Source organism: Arachis hypogaea, chromosome 5, assembly GCF_003086295.3.
Source record: "Arachis hypogaea cultivar Tifrunner chromosome 5, arahy.Tifrunner.gnm2.J5K5, whole genome shotgun sequence".
NCBI lineage: Eukaryota > Viridiplantae > Streptophyta > Magnoliopsida > Fabales > Fabaceae > Arachis > Arachis hypogaea.
Genome location: NC_092040.1, coordinates 35,208,717 through 35,229,694, shown reverse-complemented (window position 1 = coordinate 35,229,694; position 20,978 = coordinate 35,208,717). Strand labels below are relative to the sequence as shown.

General features: G+C 32.6%; 2 protein-coding genes across 2 annotated transcripts; one reads left to right on the top strand and one right to left on the bottom strand.

Moving 5' to 3' along the window:
• Nucleotides 1-1,696: 1,696 nt before the first annotated feature.
• Nucleotides 1,697-3,066, bottom strand: LOC140184882 (uncharacterized). The gene is made up of 4 exons (XM_072238077.1): nucleotides 3,040-3,066; nucleotides 2,847-2,958; nucleotides 2,073-2,730; nucleotides 1,697-2,012 (listed from the first exon to the last, which is right to left on the bottom strand). Exons 1-4 carry the CDS (start codon nucleotides 3,064-3,066, stop codon nucleotides 1,697-1,699), a joined length of 1,113 nt encoding a protein of 370 aa, XP_072094178.1.
• A 6,400-nt stretch (nucleotides 3,067-9,466) lies between these two features.
• On the top strand, nucleotides 9,467-10,156 carry LOC112803436 (uncharacterized). The gene has a single exon (XM_029298702.1). It carries the CDS (start codon nucleotides 9,467-9,469, stop codon nucleotides 10,154-10,156), a length of 690 nt encoding a protein of 229 aa, XP_029154535.1.
• The last annotated feature ends 10,822 nt before the right edge of the window (nucleotides 10,157-20,978 follow it).

Here is a 20,978-nt window from a genome sequence, read left to right as displayed (position 1 = left end):
CCACAACCAATTATCATGCTCATTCCGATCAAATTTTTTTTGGCTAGCCAACTGTACCCACTCCTAGCTGAGTAGAGTCTAGAAGATGCCACACCCCACGACCAACCCGAACTCTCTCCAGCATTCAAATCCGGATTATAAGCATTTAAACGCTGTTTGACATCTTCTGGAATGATAGAGAAAATATCATGGAGATTCCATTGACCATCTTTCCAACGTCTCTAATAGTTAAATCAGAGTCAGATATATGTACAAAAGGGACATCTTGAGCAATTGGGCCCTCAATACTCCAATTGTCAAACCAAAAAGATTGATCAAGTGACCCAACGCACCAAGAGAAGGCATCCTTAAGAGCACCAAAAGCCTTTGAGATACTCTTCCAAACATGAGAAGTGTTGCAAGGGACAGGGCCATCTAAAACTCCCTCATTCCTCAGGTACTTCACCCTCAATAGAGCAACCCAAGGCTTGTCCTGACAATGAAAAAGTTGCCAAACCAATTTACCAAGTAAAGATATATTAACACACGCAGGACCTCTAATACCGAGGCCACCAAATTTCTTTGGAGTGATCACGGTCCTCCAATTAACAAGAGAAAGACCTCTACCATCAACTTGACCCTTCCAAAGGAACTATCTCATCATAGAAGACAATTTATCGCAAACCCAATTTGGAAAAAAAGAGACCTGCATATGATAGGTAGGAATGGATGCTGCAACAGAATTGATCAGGCAAAGTCTCCCTGCTTTATTTAGAAGCCTTCTTTTCCAGTTAGCTAATCTTCCTCTCACCTTTTCAATCACCGAATGAAAAGAAGCCCTACTGGTACGAGAATGATTAAGGTTAACTCCAAGATATCTTCCTAAGTCCAAAGCAAAACGTATTGAAGAAATACTAGTAAAAATATCTCTTCTACGAGCAGTCACATTTTTAGAACAAAAAGCTTTAGACTTTTCAAGATTCACTTTCATGCCAGATGCATTGCAAAAAATGTTAAGAGAATGCATGACCATTTGGACTTGACTCTTTGTAGCCTGACAGAAAAGTAAGAGATCATCTGCAAACATCAAATGAGAAAATTTTGGGCGACCCCTAGTAATAGAAACTGGTTTCCATACACCCTCGACCACCTTATGAGATATATAGCAAGCAAGTCTTTCCATATAAAGCACAAATAAGTAAGGAGACATTGGATCGCCCTGTCTAAGTCCCCTTCTAGGAGCAAAACTATCCAATCTATTCCCATTCCACATAATAGAAAGAGATGATACGCGAACACAATTCATAATCAAATTAACAGTGATGATAGGAAAACCAAAAGCAATGAGAGTACTCTCCAAAAATTTTCAACCCACCCTATCATAAGCTTTTTCAAGATCAATTTTAAAAGCAAGAGTACCTTTCTTGAATTTTGTGTGCTTCATGAAATTCAGAATTTCTTGTGTCATAATAATATTATCAGGAGCACCATGACTCGGAATAAAACCTTCTTGTAAAGGACTAACAATATCTGGAAGAAAAGGCCGAAGTCGATTAGTCAATACTTTGGTGATAATTTTATAAACAACATTACACAAGCTAATAGGCCTGAAATCTTTCATAAAGGCAGGGTTATCAATTTTAGGAATAAGCACAATTAGAGTTTCCATGATGCTAGGATTTAAGTACTCTCCCAAAAAAGTGCTCCGGACAATATTTCAAATCTCAGTGCCTACTATCTCCCAATATTCTTTAAAAAAATAAGCTTGAAAGCCACCTGGACTAGGAGCCTTAAAAGGGCTCATACTAAATACTGCTGACTTAACTTCCGCAAAAAAGACAGGGTCAATTAACCTAGCACAAGCCTCAGTGCTTAGAGTGGGTATCGAAACATCCCCTAAACAATCAACCTCAACCTCTTCCATTGTACCAAAGAGATTCTTGTAAAAAGAGAGGGCTTCTTCCTGAAGAATATCTGGATCAGTAGACCAAGACCCATCTCTAACATATAATCCATGTACTCTATTATTGTTTCTACGCACCAAAGTCTGAAGATGAAAGAATTTAGTGTTTCTATCCCCATACTTGACCTACTGCTCTCTAGATTTTTGGTACCAAAAAAGTTCCTCTTGCAATAAAAGCCTATTGTAATCTTCCCTCAGTTCAGCTTCTTTAATTCTCAAAGATAACACAACGATAACCTCCAAACGCCGTTGAATCTGATCAATCTGATATTCCAGCTTACTTTTCTGCACAAAAATATTTCCAAAAATCTTTGAGTTAAAGTCCAAAGAAGCCTGTTGAACCATCTTAAGCCTTTCAGTAACGCCTCCAAACTCTTGACTCCAAGCCTTACTAATAACATGTTTATAAGAAGGATGTGTTGCCCACGCAGCTTGAAACCTAAAAGGACAACAATCTTTCACTCTGGGGTCACCATGATAACGAACTAAAATAGGACAATGATCAGAATGAAACCTGCTAAGAATTTCAGAATAACCCTCAGGAAACATTGTCATCCACGCCTCATTAACTAGAGCTCTATCCAACTTTTTAGCCAAATCCTTGCCAGCCTGAACTGCTCTATACCAAGTATATCTCCTACCAGTCACTTTAAGATCAAAGAGCTTACAGTCATCTAGAGTAGTAGTTAATAGACTAGCTCTGTGAGAAGAAAAATAAGCACCTGTACTCTCGTCTGGTGCCACAATCTCATTAAAATCACCAACAGTCATCCACGGTCCATTATGGCCTGAATTAATAGAACGCAAATGATCCCAAAGCATACTTCTTTTTTCGAATTGAGGACTCCCATACACTGTACTACAAGCCAAACTAAGTTGCCCACACTCACTTTCACTGTGATACATTGGTCAATTTGGTCAATAACCACACAAGAAGCATTAGCAATAGAAGATAGAAACCAAATGCCACCCTTGTGTCCTACTGCTTCCTCAATACCAACACAATGAAAACCCAACTGATCCCAAAAATTCTTCAAACTATTAAACATGGTATGAGTCTCAAAGAGAAAGACGAAAAATGGTTTATATATTCTCACCAAATTTTTGCAATGCACACGGGCCATCTTACTAGACGCACCCCTCACATTCCAAGCTATGATATTGAAACTATCCATAAAAAACAGCAAAAAGGGAGCTCCAATAACAAACCCGAGACTCAACATGATGTCCCTGTCTTCGACGATCCTGCCTTTAATGGACTCTCAAGTTGCAGCAGAATTTTCTCCATCGAAACTTGCGCCACACCCGCTGTCGATGCTCCATCCTTATCTACTGGTGAATTCTGCAAAGAGTTTGGGCGAGGACGCTTTTGCACAGTGCCATTTGTTGTCTCGCCTTGCTGCTGATGATGAACGTTGTGTCGGGTCCCTGAAGAAGCCACACTAACCAGTTTTCTAATATTGATGCCCCTACTTAATTTTACTTTGGATCCAGTAACATGTGTTGTATGTTGGTGATTAGGCCTTGTCCAAGTATTGGTAGCTTTGTTAGGAGTCTTCTTTGCTTTTGGTTGGACCTGATGAGTGCTAGGAGAAGGCTTTTGACCCATGTTATACTTTTCTTTCCTAATCACTTGAGTCCAGCCTTCCAAATCCTCATGTTGTGCATGGTCTACATGAACAGCATGCAAATCACTATCCATCAAATCCGGGACACCAACATTTACAGTTTCATCTCCAAGATTTTTGCCAAAATTAAAACTTGCCTTTTCCACATGCACCGGATTTTTTGAATTTGAACTTTCTAGCTACTTTGCTACATCGCCGACCACCTTGGCATTAGTTCCTCCTCCCGCATTTCTGTCAGTCTTGCACACCTTCATATCATGACCAAACTTGAGACAGGAGCCACAAATAAGGTGAAGACTTTCATATTCAACACATTCAACAAGAATCTTCTTAGTCAGTGGCAATCCTAAATCTATCTGAACACAGGCTCGAACATATCATCCTCTTTCAACTAATTTTGTTGCCAAATCAACCTTGACGGGAATGTCAACTATAGTCGCAACACGGAGCATTGCATCTTCTTGGTAGCACCAAATTGGTAATCCGAAAATTCTAATCCACACTAAAGTTGCTCCAAAATAGTTTTCACTTGATCTAAACTCTTGATCCCAAGGCTTCACAGCCACATAATTTCCCTCGATCATCCATGGACCTCCTAAGAGAACCTTTTCTCGCTCCTCAGCCACATCAAACTTTACAAGAAAATAGTCAAACCCCATATCCAATAAATCAAAACCTCCCTTAATCTGTCATATCGTTCAGAGTTTATGAGATAATGCAGTGTAGCTATAATGTTTACCTAGCACCTTAATCACTATAGCATCCTTATAAGGTTCTGCCAAACAATTCTTAGCTTCTTGGGTAAACATGACACTCGTTGGCAAGAGTGCTTCCCAGAAACTACCGCAATGTTATCTCCCGACAAAGTTTCAACGAGAGAAAAAGTTTTAGCAATCTTGGAACCCACAACTTTGTTCCTGAAAGAAACCTTGAAAGACTTAGAAACCCCTCCCAAAATATGATCCTCCTTTTTTCCTGATGCAAGTCCTCCTCCACTCTCCCTCTTATCTCTTCTGCCGACATTCGACTCTTACCGTATTTCACCCTTAAAGTCTCTTCCCCCCTCACTCCACCGCTCATCTTTTGATTGCCTTCTCTACATTTTATCTCTATTAATTCTTTCTCAATATATATTTGTTTCATTACCATCTTCTATATTTTTCATATGCAATTTGTCTTTAATATTAATGTTAAATTGTTAATTGTACATTCCATTGGTTCAGCCATCCTATTAAATGCTTCTTTGAAGCTTTGACGAATTATGTTTCACCGGTGTAATAAAATAATTCTTCCAATTCTATTTTATCTTTTATGTTTTTTTTTTTAAAATATCATTTTAACATGTTATAAATATTTTAGTGTTTTACTGCCACCCACACAGAAGTAGAGAAAACAGCTTCAGAGTTCGCTTCTTTTTCTTCAAAAACATAAATTTGTCTATCATGAAAAAAAATATAAATTAATTCTTTAAAAATTAAAAAAATATGCTATTTTTGTAATTATAATAATTTTTCTATACTAATTTTTAATATTATGTGGATAGCCTCTAAATTTATAAAATTATAATGAATAAATTAAAAGATAGTCTAATTATACTAATAATTATAAGTATAAATTTAGTAAAAAATATGAATTTATTTGTGATAAATACGTATTTAAGAAAATTAATTTATTATATATATAAGTAAATATCAATTTTAAATAAAAAAATCGGTTATTTCTTTATTTTTTATATTGATATAAAGTGGTATTAATTTTGTTTACTTTGTTTTATTGCTACCATAAAAATATATAATTAATTCATATTTTTTAACAAAATTATCATTGAAAGTAGATATCAAATTTGAAATTATTATTTACAAATTATGTAATTTATATATTCAAAATGATTAATAGATAAATATTAGTAACTACATATGTGATGAGTAATACAATTATAAATAATACGATGATATTATTTAATTTATTATTCATATAATTCTATTAATTAAGTAAATATAGTCAATCTTTTAATTATTTTTTAAATTAATATATTAATTAAACACAAAGAAGTTACACATATATTGATTATGGTGTAATTTTAATTCTTTAGAAATTAATAAAAAATAATACATCAGCAAAATCTACCCTCTTAATATAAAATTTGTATTTTCGTAAAAATACACATACATATGATGAAAAATAAAGATTTAAATTTAAAATTTTCTCTTTTACATATAAATACTTAGTTCATCAAGTTAGTAATTTTTTTTGTAACTTAAATAAGTTAAACAGTTAGTAATTTAATTTGTTAATCATAAATAAATAATATTTGATATTATAAAATAAAAAAATAAAAAATACCCTTTTACCTATAAAATTGTTTAATTATATTACAAATTAAAATTTAATTTTTAATTTTAAAATATTGAAACTACTCCAGATTTATTTTTAAAAAGTAAAATATTTTCACATTAAACATAAAAATACCAAAATATCTTTTATGTAATAATTTTAAAATTGATTTTGTCTTCGATAGAAAAGGTAGAGACTGAATCTTTATAAACTAACCTTTCAAATTCTATATTAGTGGCTTATATGAGTCTCTACAATAAATATGGTAATCGAAAATTTGACCCTATATGTATGATGAATTTCAAATAAGTGGTATTAGATTTAACCTAATTTAATATCATAGATGAATGAAAACTTTGTTTAAGTTAAAATGAGTTGAAAAATTGTAAAAAAACGATCACCATAAATATTTTTATAAAGTTTGAAAATTTATATTACGCTTGTTATATTTTGCAATGGATACAACTAGAATAACGAATAATATTAAAAATAACGAGTATAAGAAAAATGTTTGAATTTTATAAACAAATTAATAAATATTTAGTTGTAATTATTATTTTAATTTTATTGATAATTAAGATTCTATTGTGTATTTATAATTATTATAAATATTTTTATAAAATTTAAAAGTATTTATTGTATTAATAGTTCCAACTAATAATGAGTAATCTAATTCTAAATTTTTTTATTCAATCATGTAAATTTAATGAATTTTTAAAAATAAAATTAGTTGATAAATTAAAAAGACTGACATTTAAAATTTAAACACATTTATAATTATTAACTATGATGTTTTAATTATTTATATTTAGAATTGTTCATATCAATTTAAATTAAATAGTATTTAATTGTTATAATTTAGTAAATCTTTAGTAATGGTAAATAAGTAGTAATCAATAATTAAAATTGTTTGTGGTCCAAGTAGTTAATAAATTATTTTAATCTCGTAAAAGAAAATATACACGTATTTTTGAAGCAGTGAGGTAAAAATTTTTTTATTTTATATCATAGTAAACAAATTTTTAATAAATTAGATAATAATAATAATAATAATAATAATAATAATAATAATAATAATAATAATAATAAAAATAATGAAATGTAATAATAACATTAGTAGTAATAATACCAATGTAACTGACAAATAGATAAATAATAATAAGATATACCAGTGTAGCAACAGATAAGGTTAAGGTTTTTTGTACGATATTTTTGAATTTTAGATTGATCTAAAAATAACATATCTACCTATGAATTAGTTCTTTTAGTTTTTTTTAAATTTTTTTCCATACTCAAATTCTTTTAAGGTCCTATAAAGATAGGGTAGATGTTACAATATTCTCCTATTGTTGGATTTTGAAACTCTTTTATATTATTAATATTATAATTAATAATTATTTTAAGTTTAACCAGTCTTTCTTTTTTGATATGGACAAAGCAAAAAAAAAAAAAAAATCCAAACCCACCCGACTCAGATACAGTAAGAAATCTGAACCGTAAATCTACTTTTTCTACAGTCAGTATGTTGAAGCAGGAAATAGGACTGCCTCTCCAATAACCTCAAGGTTCAAAATTCTTGCCACCCTGTCAGGGGAGTTCCAAGCCACCGTCTGTCACTGCACGCAACTCTTTTAGGACGCCGCCAGTCCCTGACCACTGCTGTGCCACTACAATACCTGGCGCCAGGGACAGATGTATTCATTGGGGAGTGGGGGCAACTGCCCCCAGTGAAATTCCAAAAATGTCTTAGTATTTCTTAGTGAAATGTCTAAATTGCCCCCAGTATATAATTAATTTTGACCCCAGGACCTAGACCCCACTTCAAACTAAATCCCTAACCGTTCTTTTTCTCCAATCTTCTTCATCTGCTCCAGCCCTCCCTCCAGGCTCCAGCCGCCAGTTGCCGTGTCGCATGCCACCAGGCACCAGCCCACCGGCACCACTCCACGTTTCAGACAGTGTCACGGTTCTCTCCTCGCTGACGTCTCCGCCCTCGTGTCTCCAGAGTCCAGAGTCACTGGCTCACTGTTGCCGCGCCGCGTCTCCGCATGACCGCATCCCCTTCTGGCTTCTGCCTCGTGCCTTCTTCTTCTTCGAATACTGCGAATCTGAGTTCCTCTTCTCTCTTCGGTTTTCACAGTTTCACTCTTCAGACTTCAGTAGAGAATGCCTACCTTTCGTCTTCGTCCTGCTGCCGCTGAACGCCGCACGTCCGCACTGCTACTGCCTATTGGGTTATGCACTTTTGCTTCTTAGTTCCTAGAGTTCAGCTGTTCAGATTCAGTCTTGAATTATTCTATTTCTTGGTACATTCATGAATCATGATTCATCAATCTGCAATTCTGTTTATTCACTTATTTGCTAATTGGATTAATTTGTTTGATAATTGATTTAGTTGGTTTGTTAATTGTGAATTTGTGATTGAATTTGTTCTGATGTAATTGCAACTTTGCAAGTTTAGTTTGATTAATTTGTTTGTTAATTCACTTATTCACTTCTTGGATTAATTTGTTTGTTAATTTGTGAATTGGGATTGAATTTTATACATTTACACTGTACTCCTTTTTTTCTTCTTCGATATATAAAGATTGTGTCTTTTGGTCTTTCCTACTTGTTTAAGATGGGAAAAAATGAAGACTAATATCTGATATGTAAAGACTCATTATATGGTATTGTTTATATGAGCTTTGAAATAAGTTTATATATATGGTATTGTTTAAATTTCATTACAGCCTTACAGGGCCTTTGAAATAAGTTTATATGCTCAATTTTTGTTTCTGGAGTCTGGACTACTATTCTACTAATGTTGAACAATGACTCAATGAGTAATATTACCTCATTGACTTAGATGGCATTTATAGGCAGGCTTATAGCAATTCTGTCTCATCATCAGATGTGCATCAGCACCGCAAGAGCTTAGAATGGATTGAGATATTAGTTGTTGTTATTTTTGTTGGAACTTGGAAATTTATTTAAATGACATATGTATATCAATTTTGTATTTATAATTTTTAATTTGTGTAGAATTGTGAACTTTTTTATTAATTAATTAACTTAGATTTATAATTTTATCTTATTAGTAATGGAGAAATATTTCAAAAGAACCTCGTCATTGGAGATTAGATCTCAAAATAATTCATTGACCTCTTCTAATAAAAGGAGGTTTTTAGAATTCGAAGTAGAGAGTCTTATAGCAGATCCAGGACAACGACCAAAGATTTCAAGTTATCACCCGAATGACAGAGACAAAATTAGATGTGCATATTTGTAAAAAGGTCCTTGTCAACCAAGGACTCATGATTTTTCACAAACTGCTTATGATTCTTCTTTTCGAAGATTTAATCCTAATTGGTTTGATGACTATGGCAACTGGTTAGAGTATAGTATATCAAAAGATGCTGTTTTTTGTCTTTGTTGTTATCTTATGAAACCCGAGACTGAAGGTGGTGATGCTTTTATAACTAATGGCTTTTCAAATTGGAAAAAAAAGGAGAGACTACAAATTCATGTTGGGATTCATGATAGCACTCATAATCAGGCTTAGAGAAAATGTGAAGCACTTATGAGACCAAAACAACACATCACTGCTGCTATTGAAAAACAATTTGAGAAAGCTAAAAAGAATTATCAAATTCACTTGACAGCAACAATTGATTGTATTAGATTTCTTTTGCGACAAGGATTGGCCTTTCGTGGTAATGATGAGACGGATGATTCTGTTAACCAAGAAAATTTTTTGGAACTTCTAAACTTTCTTGCGCAACATAATGAAGAGATTGATCGTGCTTTCAAAAATGCTCGTGGAAATCTTAAACTAATAGCACCCTCAATCCAAAAAGACATTGTAAGAGCTGCTGCAAGGAAAACGACAAAAGTCATTGTTGATGATCTTGGTGATGAATTATTTGTTGTATTGGTTGATGAAGCCCGCGACATTTCCATTAAGGAGCAAATGTCAATTTGCTTAAGGTATGTGAACAAAGAAGGACAAGTTAGGGAGCATTTTCTTGGTCTTGTTCAAGTTTCTAATACTAATGCTTTATCTCTAAAATTAGCATTGGAGTCATTATTAGAAACATATAATTTAAGTTTATCAAGAGTACATGGACAAAGATATGACGGTGCAAGTAACATGCAAGGAGAATTTAATGGTTTGAAAACTTTGATATTGAAAGAAAATTCTTATGCTTTCTATGTACATTGCTTTGCCCACCAACTTCAGTTAGCTCTTGTAACGGTTGCAAAAAAATAAGTTGAAATTGCTTTGCTTTTTAATTTGTTAACCAATTTGTGCAATGTTGTTGGAGCTTCGTGTAAACGAAGAGATATGCTTCGTGATAGTCAGATGACTAAGACAATTGAAGCATTAAAAAGTGGAGAAATTTCTAGTGGGCGTGGTTTGAATCAAGAAACAGCTTTAAAAAGAGTTGGAGACACTAGATGGGGTTCACACTATGGAACTATACTTAGATTAATTTCTTTATTTCCTTCTGTGGTTAATGTTCTTGAATATGTTGAGGAAGATGGAAATAATTCAGAACAAAGAGCTGAAGCATGTCATTTATTGAATGTCATTCAATCCTTTGAATTCATTTTCAACTTACACTTGATGAAAAATATCTTGGGAGTTACTAATGAGTTATCTCAGGTGTTACAAAAGAATGATCAAGATATTGTAAATGCTATGGCATTAGTCAAAGTGTCTAAGCAACGATTGCAAAATATAAGAGATGATGGTTGGTCTCTTTTACTTGATGAAGTCTCACTGTTTTGTGACAAACATGATATTATTGTTCCAATCATGGATGATATATTTGTGTCACAAGGAACATCAAGACGCAAAGCTCAAAAGATATCAAATTTGCATCATTTTCAAGTTGAGATATTCTATCAAGTAGTTGATAGACAACTTTAAGAACTCAATAATCGTTTTACAGAGGTGAATACTGAATTGCTTCTTTGCATAGCTTGTTTGAATCCAAAACAGTCAATTTTTGCATTTGATAAGGAGAAGTTGATCCAGTTAGCTCAATTTTATCCATTAGAATTTTCTTGCACTCAACTTTTGGCACTTGACAGTCAACTTGAGAACTTCATACTAGATGTGCGTTCTGATGATCATTTCTCGGACTTAAATGGAATTGGTGCTCTTTCTCAGAAGTTGGTTGAGACTCGAAAGAATATTGTTTATCCATTAGTGTTTCTTCTTTTAAAGTTGGCTTTAGTTTTGCCTGTAGCAACTGCATCAGTTGAAAGAACCTTTTCTGCTATGAACATCATAAAGAGTCGACTTCGTAACCGTATGGGAGATGAATTTTTAAATGATTGTTTAGTGACATACATAGAAAGAGAGACATTTGACTGTATTGACAATGAAAAGATTATTCAATCTTTTCAAAATATGAAACCTAGAATAATAGAATTCTAAATTATTTGTTATTATTTTGAATTATTATTTTATTATTTTGCCCCCACTAAAAAAATTTTCTGGATCCGACACTGCTTGGCGCACTTTCTTTTCCGGTTGTAATACTTCCATTGGCGTCCAGAGCTTCGACAAGACACCGCTGATTGTCTTCTTGCCGTCATAAGTTCAAAATTAGGTTTCATATCTTCCGTTTTGCATCTCAAAGACCTGGTGAACCAACGCCTGATCTTCTTTTGAACTTTGTTGTTGTCCCCGCCACAGGTGGCTTCGTCTGTGTGCTATTACTACTACTACTACAAATAAACACTATCCTCCATGGTTTTTCCTTAATTTTGATTCATTGCAAAAATTGTAATTTTACTTTCTTTTATTTAAAAAAAATGTAATAATTTTTCAATGGTCTATCTGCTTTTTTTTTATTTTTAAATATTGTTAAATTAAATTTTTTGCATTGCAATACCCATTTACTCATTTTATACTTATTTTATTTTGGGATTTGGCCATTTGTCTTAGTTAATACTAGTTCATAGTATTTTGATAGTAATGCATGTTAAGATTTTTCTTGCTTGCGAATTGATGCTACTTTAAATGTGATATTGTTATTGATTTGTGGTTATTATATGGTCATATTTGTTATGTTGAATTTTGTTCTCCTAGTATGTAAATAAAAATTAAAACTTAAAATAATTTTTAACCGGCACATAATCGATTGTTGTTGTAAGCTAGTGTGATGATATGATATTTATTCATGATCGCTAAATTTGTAAGTTTGTTAATTGAATAGACTCAATTTTTTAAACTCTGCATTTTTTATAATGAAAATTTTGTACTCCCTTTTTCCGTTTGATTGTTTTTCTTTGAGTTTGAGACATGTGACCTTTTCTATAGTGAATTTTAGTCATTTGATAAATAATTTTTTTTTCTGTAATGATAATGCTATGTAGACTGATACGAACTTATTATTAAGCTTTTTAATAATTTATGCCTAATTATCATTGTGTAGTATTTAATTTATTAGGCAAAAAAATAGATAACATACGTATTTTGGTGTTGTTTGATTTCTTCATTTGTAAGTCTAATTTTGAGCTTTATCCGAAACCATTTTGTCTTGTAGTACTTAGTACTCAGATCTTAATTTTTATTACGGTGTTGTTTATGTTCAGATTATTTCCTTGCAAATGTCATTCATGGGAGAGGACGAGATCATGGATGAATGTGAGTATGAGCATGAGGATAGTATTTTTTATGATGAGAAGTATTCTGGTGATAGGTCATACTTAGATGAGTTGCAGCAGGAAGAAGAGTTGGGTGATGAGTTAGATGGTGAGGAGATATTTGAAGAATTGACAGATTATGATTATGATTATGATTATGCATATGGATTGGATTCAATTGAGGATTTATTGAAACTTGACTTTTTAAGCATTGGTGAGGTTGAAGTTGACAAGTTTCACTTTGGAACCCTACCCATTGCTTTTGAATTTTACAACAGATTTGCAAAAGAGCCAAGGTTTCAGTGCAAGAAAAGACAAAAACTGGAAGAACTCAAATGACGAGACCTAGACCTACATGCAGAGATTTGTGTGTTTTCAGCAAGGATATCGATTAGTGAAGTGGTACACTTTGCCAAACAGAAAAAAGGAACCAAAGACTGAGACAAGAACTGGGCGCGAAGCACAATTCCAAGTCAAGTTTGTAAAGGTAACCGGAAGATGGCATGTGACTCGATTTTCAAATGTTCATAATCACAAACTATTGGAAGGATGGCTGAGCAGGTTATTGCCAGGTCATCGGAGTATGTCCAAAGCCGAAATTGCACTCATGAACAACATGTGTAAGTCGGGAATTAGCACATCCTAGGTTTATGCTTTGCTAGCAAGTCAAAGTGGTGGTTTTGACAAGTTGAACTATGGTCCTAGAGACATGTACAATCAAATAGCTAAGGTGAGGCGTGAGATTCCAGAGGATGTGGCGAATTCTTCAGATTCCATTGTGGAAGAGAAGGCTGCAAAGGATAAATCTTTATACTACCAAGAGCTTCGGGCGACGGATGGAAGGTTACTAAATCTCTTTTGGTGTGATGGTTTATGTAGAGAGGACTATGAATTGTTTGAAGATGTTGCGTTTGATGCTACATATAACAAGAATAAATATAAGTGTCCTTTTGTTGTGTTCACATGTGTTAACCATCACAACCAAACTGTTGTCTTTGCTGCATGCATTGTAACAGATGAGACGAATGAGAGTTATATATGGGTGTTGCAACAGTTTTTGGAGGCAATGAATGGTAGAACCCCATCCTCTATGATAACTGATGGGGCAAGGGCAATGAAGAATTTGTGTGGTTGGCATCTCTTGCGTAATGCAATGACAAATATGTGTAGTCCTCGTTTCACATCTTAAGTTTAAGGATTGTATGTTAGGAGATTACGAGATTCCAGTGTTCCGTAGCAACCGGCAAACATTGGTAGAGGAATTTGGGATTGAGGAAAAGGAATGGCTAGATGAAATTTATGAGAAACGTCGATCATGGGCAACATGTTACATCTGAGGGAAGTTCTTTGTCGGATTTAGGACGACTACATCATGCTACAAGGGTTTGCATTCATTGATTGGGAAGTATACTATGACTTATCTGAGTTCATTGAGCACTTCCAACGAATGTTGGCCATATGCGGTTTAGGAAATTTTATGCTGAATATGAATCTGCTCGTGGAGTTTCAGTTATGCAAACTTGTATTGAATCACTTGAGATGTGTGCTGCTGATACTTACATAAGGGACGTATTCTTTTTATTTAGGCCTATTCTTGTTCGGGCGGGTGCAATGAGAGTCGTGGATTATCAAACAAGAGACAATGGTGTAGTTTATTATGTTTGTAGGTATGCCAAACCAACAAACGTGTGGGAGGTTGAGTGGGTGGATAATGGTAACACAATCACTTGTTCATGCATGCGTATGGAATCATTCGGCATTCCCTGTGAACACATTATCTCTGTATTGGTTCGTAGGAATATGCGCAAAATTCCTAAATGTCTAGTATTGCATAGATGGACTAAGAAAGCAAAAGAATCTATGTCTGAGTCAAGTAGTTTTACAAGCAAATTACTAGCTAGCAGTCGACTTTGTATCCTCAATGAGTGTGCTAGGATGATGTCAGAGGTTGCATGTACTACTACAGAGAGGTTCCATGAAGCAAGGGATCTTATGTTTGATCTTTATAGCTCATACATAATACAGGATGAAGGGAACACGCCTTCGAAACCTGGACTAGGAGGTGGTACCAATCCTAAAGGGTACAGGGGTCGGAAAAAGCCCCAACATTGTAGCAATGAAGAGTCAATGACACTTACAAACTAAAGATCCTTAGTTGGCTGCATGAACTGTTCGACCATGAAAACTAATATCTCATCCAAATTATTTCCATCCAATATGGTATCCTAGATATTTATTCTTATTTCGGTAGAGATTAATATGTATATAATCAAATTATAAATAACATTATAAATAGTAAACTAATGCACTTACAGCAAAAGCTGGAGGAAGCTGCCAGACGTTTTTCCATGTTAATAAAGTCTGATTATGGACACATTTCAAGGCAGTCAAGTACAATATCTTTTGTCTTCTCAGTTATTTGTTGTGTTGGATAGAGTGACTCAAAATCCTTTCTAGTTGCAGTCACATCTCTTATCTTAAGAAGCTCTTCTCTAGAATAAACAAATAAAAAAATATGAAACCCAAATGTGATAAAAAATAATAATAATAAATAATCTATCACTATACTGTAGCAACTCAAGCATGAGCGTTACCCTGGATCCGCATTTCATGCCCTGCCAAATATTTGAACAATTTGGCTACAAATTAACATAGCTATTAGAAGTTTACTTTAATTTATGTATACGTTATTAAAAGAGATTATATAGACATGTCATTGAAAGAATGATAACACAAATTTCACTTGGCTATTAACATTATATAACTTTTAAAATTTCCGACATAATGAAAACTAAAGGGAAGTAAAAACTTATTGCATCTTGACAAGAGAGCATGGTATAACAAAAATTACTTAAAAAAAATATTAGTCTAAACATCTCACGTCTATGATAATAATTATTTAATAAAAGACTCTTACCCTTGTAACATTGAAATAGTATATTTCTTTGTCTTTGTTTTCTTTGTTCCCTTCAACACTATGCTCTTCAGCGTTCCTTGCCTTCCCACCGCAGCTGTTTTTTTTACTTTTGGAATCTTCCGAGGTTTAGCATTTGATGGCAAAAACGTTAATTTTCTGCCGGCTCCAATTGTGGCTGTTGACCGAGACTTTTTTTACAACAAATTAACTAAAGTTTATGGCTGAACAAATAATTTGAATTAAGTACCATATCCAAAGCCAATGAAAATATGTTTGCCATGTGTCTAACATACCAGCTGAAAATCGGTATATTGTATTTAATTCGAATAAAAAATGAATTTGATATATCTTGGAAAAAAGAACATAGCAATCAATCAAAAATGGACCCGAAATCCCATGTTGCAATACATACCGATTGTGGGGAAGTTTGCTTTCGGAGGTTGCTCCCAATATTTCCAGTTGACTTGTTCGAATTCACACTAGTCAAGTAGATGTTGAGGTTGTTCTTGTTGTTTTCTGCTCTCACTTGTTCCCTTTTTCTATTGCTTGGAGTAGTCTTGGTATTAGATTTGCTACACAACAGATTTGTCACGTCTACAACACCCTCGTCATTGTCAACCACGTCAGTAAGAACGTCCATTGCGGGTGTGCCAACTCCCAATGGCCTAAGCTTGCTTACAAATGGTCTCAAAGACAGAGATGGTTTCACAATGGGCTTCTTCTTCCTTTTCTTTTTTGGACTGAGCAACAAGAATGTCATTCTTGTGTTCCATTGACAACAAGTTGGCTCGAGTATTCAGGCATTCTATTTTATGTAAAATAGTAAATTTTAATATGTGTATCATTCGATAACATATGAACTTAAATAATCTCATAGCAGTAAAAGGATTTAATCTTTGTCAAATGTGTTCTATTGAAAAATACATTGATAAAAGAGAGGACTTGTCCCACTGTGCAATCCGACAGCTTGCCACTCTCATCTTGACTTCGAGAAGAACTGATAAATAAAGTTGGTTAGACGAAGTCATTCTATATGGCATTCAAAAAAAATAGTAAATGATAGCACAAAATATTTTAGACCCTGAACATCACATTTGACAAAGGTGAAGGCTATATATATATATATATATATATATATATATATATATATATATATATATATATATATTCCGATGTCATTTATACCTCAAAAATTTTGTTTGGAGAGACTACGCCAGCCTTGTCTTGTATCCTTTTCCCCTTTCTTCAGCAAACAATCATCTCCATTATTACTATAAAATACATAAACTAGGACATTAATTCGTGTAACTGAAATAATAAGGCAAAAAAGAGAGTAGAGCCATTAAAAGGCAAGTATGATCTTCCGAATGTTGGTTGGCCTGAACTAGAATTATTGCAATTGTCCTCCACTTCTATGTGGTGTACCTTGTCAGTTGTTTTCGGGTTTGAAAGTGGTTCATCTTCTTTATGGGTCATCTTTAACAACGAAATTTCTTGGAAGAGAAAAAAGTACTCTCTTTTAAGGTACTCAGCTATTCTTATATATTGATACGATCATCCACCAACAATCAACCTATACTGAGAAGCGGAATCTCCTCGTAACACGATAAGCATATTAATTATAGTTTTAATGAATTAATTGTAATTTTAATGAATTATTTGTAATAAATAACAATGAAGATCATTCAAAGGAATTTAAATTGCTCTATTCAATGACGCATAATAAATAAACACATGATGATTGATATTCAGTTATATAAATAATTTATAAGCAAAAAATGAAAAAACAATTTTTGTTGAAAAACTACAAGTATATTAATTGTGGTGTAAATGATTTATTTTCAACAAATAATAATTAATTGTAACTTATATGATTTAAACTACTCTATTCAAAATACCCCAGGCTTTAATACATGAGCTTTGGTATGAAATTACTCACATATACCAAACTATTTACATAATTTATAAACAAAAAATGAATATGTTTTCTTTCTTCTCGTAAAAATCCATTAACTTATTAATTATAGCCCTTATGACCTATTTCCAACAAATAACCATCACGATAACCATATAAAATTAAAATTGCTCTAGTCAACTATCATCATGTGACCAAAACACAATGTAAAATTTACTTGAAGTAGTTTAAAGCAAAGTAGTTTGATCCTTATATAAATTATCGTGTTTACGAACCGACCATTAAACCGTTTGAAAATAGGTGAATGGAATCCGAATCACAACCCAGATGGTTTTAATCTTTCCCCCCAAAAAAGGCAATAGTAGAAAGAGGATCGATCCAGATAAAGCGGCGGATGGTGGCCGTAAAAGCGGCAGAACGTCTACGAATGTGAAGACGAAAACCATGACTGAGAGAGAAAAACGAGACAAACACAACGAGAAAGGGAGACAAAGACATGTCCATGAGAAATCGAGCTCTAGCATGGAGTGATAGAAAAGCGGCGTGCGAATGAGATGAGAGACGTGAGGATTTTCCATTTTTATTCAATTTATTTTGACTAATAACAGAGAGTGAAAGGCTCTGGTATGTGGTTGCTGAAGACGAATTCATTCATTAGGTTTTTTAATTGAGGTTAATAATTTGGGAAAGTCTATGGTGTTAATTGCCGGAATCAACATGTGAAATTGACACTATGTAGCAAGCTGTAATTTGGACGCGTGCAAATAATCTTTAACTATGATATCGGGTTTGAGAAAATAACGGTTACAGAGCCATACATTCTATTTTTTGTTGGAGGAAGGAGATTAATTAAGTGTGATTAGGTGATTAAATTTAGGATGTTGTTGGGCTGAACTTTTGACACTCTAATGGACCAGGAGTGATATAGCCTGCTTTCTTTTTTGGTAATTTTCACAAATTAGAATACCATGTAAAAAACAATGGTCAAATAAGACGAAAAATCTGAATACTATGTATTATTAAAAAAATAAAGTATTAATCAAGTTAGGTTGGTCTAGTGATTAGTTCACTAGTCTTCTTAATCAAATATTGGGGTTCGAATTCCGTCTTGTGCATATAAATACATAAATATTTATTTATTATTTTTCTTACAATTTAAATAAAATATTTTCTATAGAACTAAAAAGATGTTATAAAAACCTAAAAGTAGGTTTATGTTTAGATATCTCATGCACAAAGATATTTGGGTATAACGATATAAAAGTACTTTTTTTGTTTATTTATTACATAAAAAACATCTTTTTTTTAAAGAAAAAATCTTTTAAACAAAGATATTTTTTATTTTTCTAGTACTTTTATTTTTACTACTAGAAATTTGCCAAACACCCTAAACAATAAAAATAAGATATTTTTTATCAAGATAATGACTCCTAAACAAGCACTTTGTTGAGCTTGTACTTGTTCTCCAGATTATCGATCTTGTTCTTGTACTATTGTTATGTACGATGTTTCATTAGTTATTTAACTTTAATCTCACAGTAGGACTACATTGAAGCTAAAGAAATTTTTTTTGGATTCAAATAGGACACTTTAAACCTTAAGGACCAAAACAGAATTATGTCCAAACATAAAGATTAATTTAATATTTTATCCAATTAAAAAATTATCTTACCAAAAAGATTTTAATATATCATAGACGTTTGAATTAATTACCATTAATGAAGTAATATAAAATAAATATCTATAATAAGATATAGTTGGTATTTTTTTTTTAAAAAAACAACAATTATTACTCATTATATGTTTTTTGAATTCACGGGCGGAAGTACATACAACTAAAAGGGGCAATGCCCCCCAAAATTTTAATTTTTATTTAAAAAACAAAAAGTATAGCCACCCATTTTTTTATTTTCCAGCCTCTCGGTTTTTGTTTCATAACTTTTCCAGTCCCCTTTTAATTTATACAAAAAATCCAGCCCAATAGCCCATTTCCCATCCCCTTTTTTTATTTTCCAACCTCTTCTCAATCCTCCCATTTTGTTCGTACAACCAGTCTCCCCCTTCCCGCCTTCACTTTCCAGAATTTCAGGTAACTATTTTTTCTATTCTTTTTCTTCTTTATCTCTTTATTCTTCTTATCTTTTACCTCTTTGACTCTTGTTTTTTTTTGTTTTTTACAGATTAAAAAAAGATAGTAGTTCAACAAGTGATTCTTCACTCCTCTTTCTTAAAAAATGTTATATTTTTATTCTTTTTTATTTCAAAAAAATTATTGAACTAAATCAACTAATAATAAAGAAACATAGTCATACGAAAATAGAACAAATGAATTGTATTTAATCTAGCATTGTAATTTTTTTGTATATTTTTTATTATTTTTCTGTTAGTCTTGTCTAATTTTTTTATGTTTTTTTATATATTTAGTTATTTACTTAATTTATTGTTATTTGTTAATTAAGTTTATGTTATTATATGTTAGTTTGTATATTTAGTTTTTTTATTATTTTTTATATTATTTATATTAGGATGTTAGTATTATTGTTCTGAATTTTAATATCTTATTTTGAATTAAAATATCATTTTTATATTTTATAAAGATTTAGACTGTAATTTATACTTTTTGCTAAATATATTTTTAATTATAAGAACTTATTTGCCCATTTGAATTATGAGTAAGTTCAAAACCATTGATACATTTTTTAAAAGAAAAGATCAAGAGAATGAAAATGTTTCTACTATTACTACTCCAATACTTGAGGGGTCATCAAATTTCATTACTTCAAGTTCTCCATTGAATAGCTCAAAGCATCTATGACTTCTTCCAAATCAACTGGATGTTTTTCGTTTGGAAAGAGATCTTGGAATGTGACCAATGATTTAGAAGTTTCCTCCAAATAAAAGAGATGAAATCCGTCGGGGTTATATTAAAGTTGGGCCAAATCAACCAATTCTTGATAATTATCTATTTTCTGGTGATAAAAGTCATTGTTGCTTTCAAGCTTCATGGTTTAAATTGTTCCTATCTTGGTTAGAATATTCTATAGAAGATGATGCTATATATTGTTTTCTGTGCTTTCTTTTTGCTAAGGAACCTTCAATCAATACGGGTTCAAATGCTTTTATTAAGAATGGTTACAGGAATTGGAAGAAAGTAAATAGTGGAAAAGAATGTTCTCTTTTGAATCATATTGGCAAAGGTCCCAACTCATTCCATCATAAGGCGCTGAAATCATGTGATGATTTGATAAAACAATCACAACATATCGACAGACTTCTTTATAAGCAAACATCAGAAGAGATTGAAAAGAATCGAATCCGACTAGGAGCATCTATAGATTGCATTAGGTGGTTGAAATTTCAAGGTTGCGCATACAGAGGACATGATGAAAGCCAAAGTTCAAGCAACAGAGGTAACATTTTGAAAATGTTGAAATTTTTGGGATCTTACAATGAAAGTGTGAAAAAGAATGTTTTGGAAAATGCTCCAAAAAATGCTAAGTATACTTCAAATGATGTCAAAAAAGAAATTCTACATATTCTTGCTACTAAGGTGAGAAATTCAATTAGAGAAGAGATTGGAGATGCCAAATTTTGTATTAT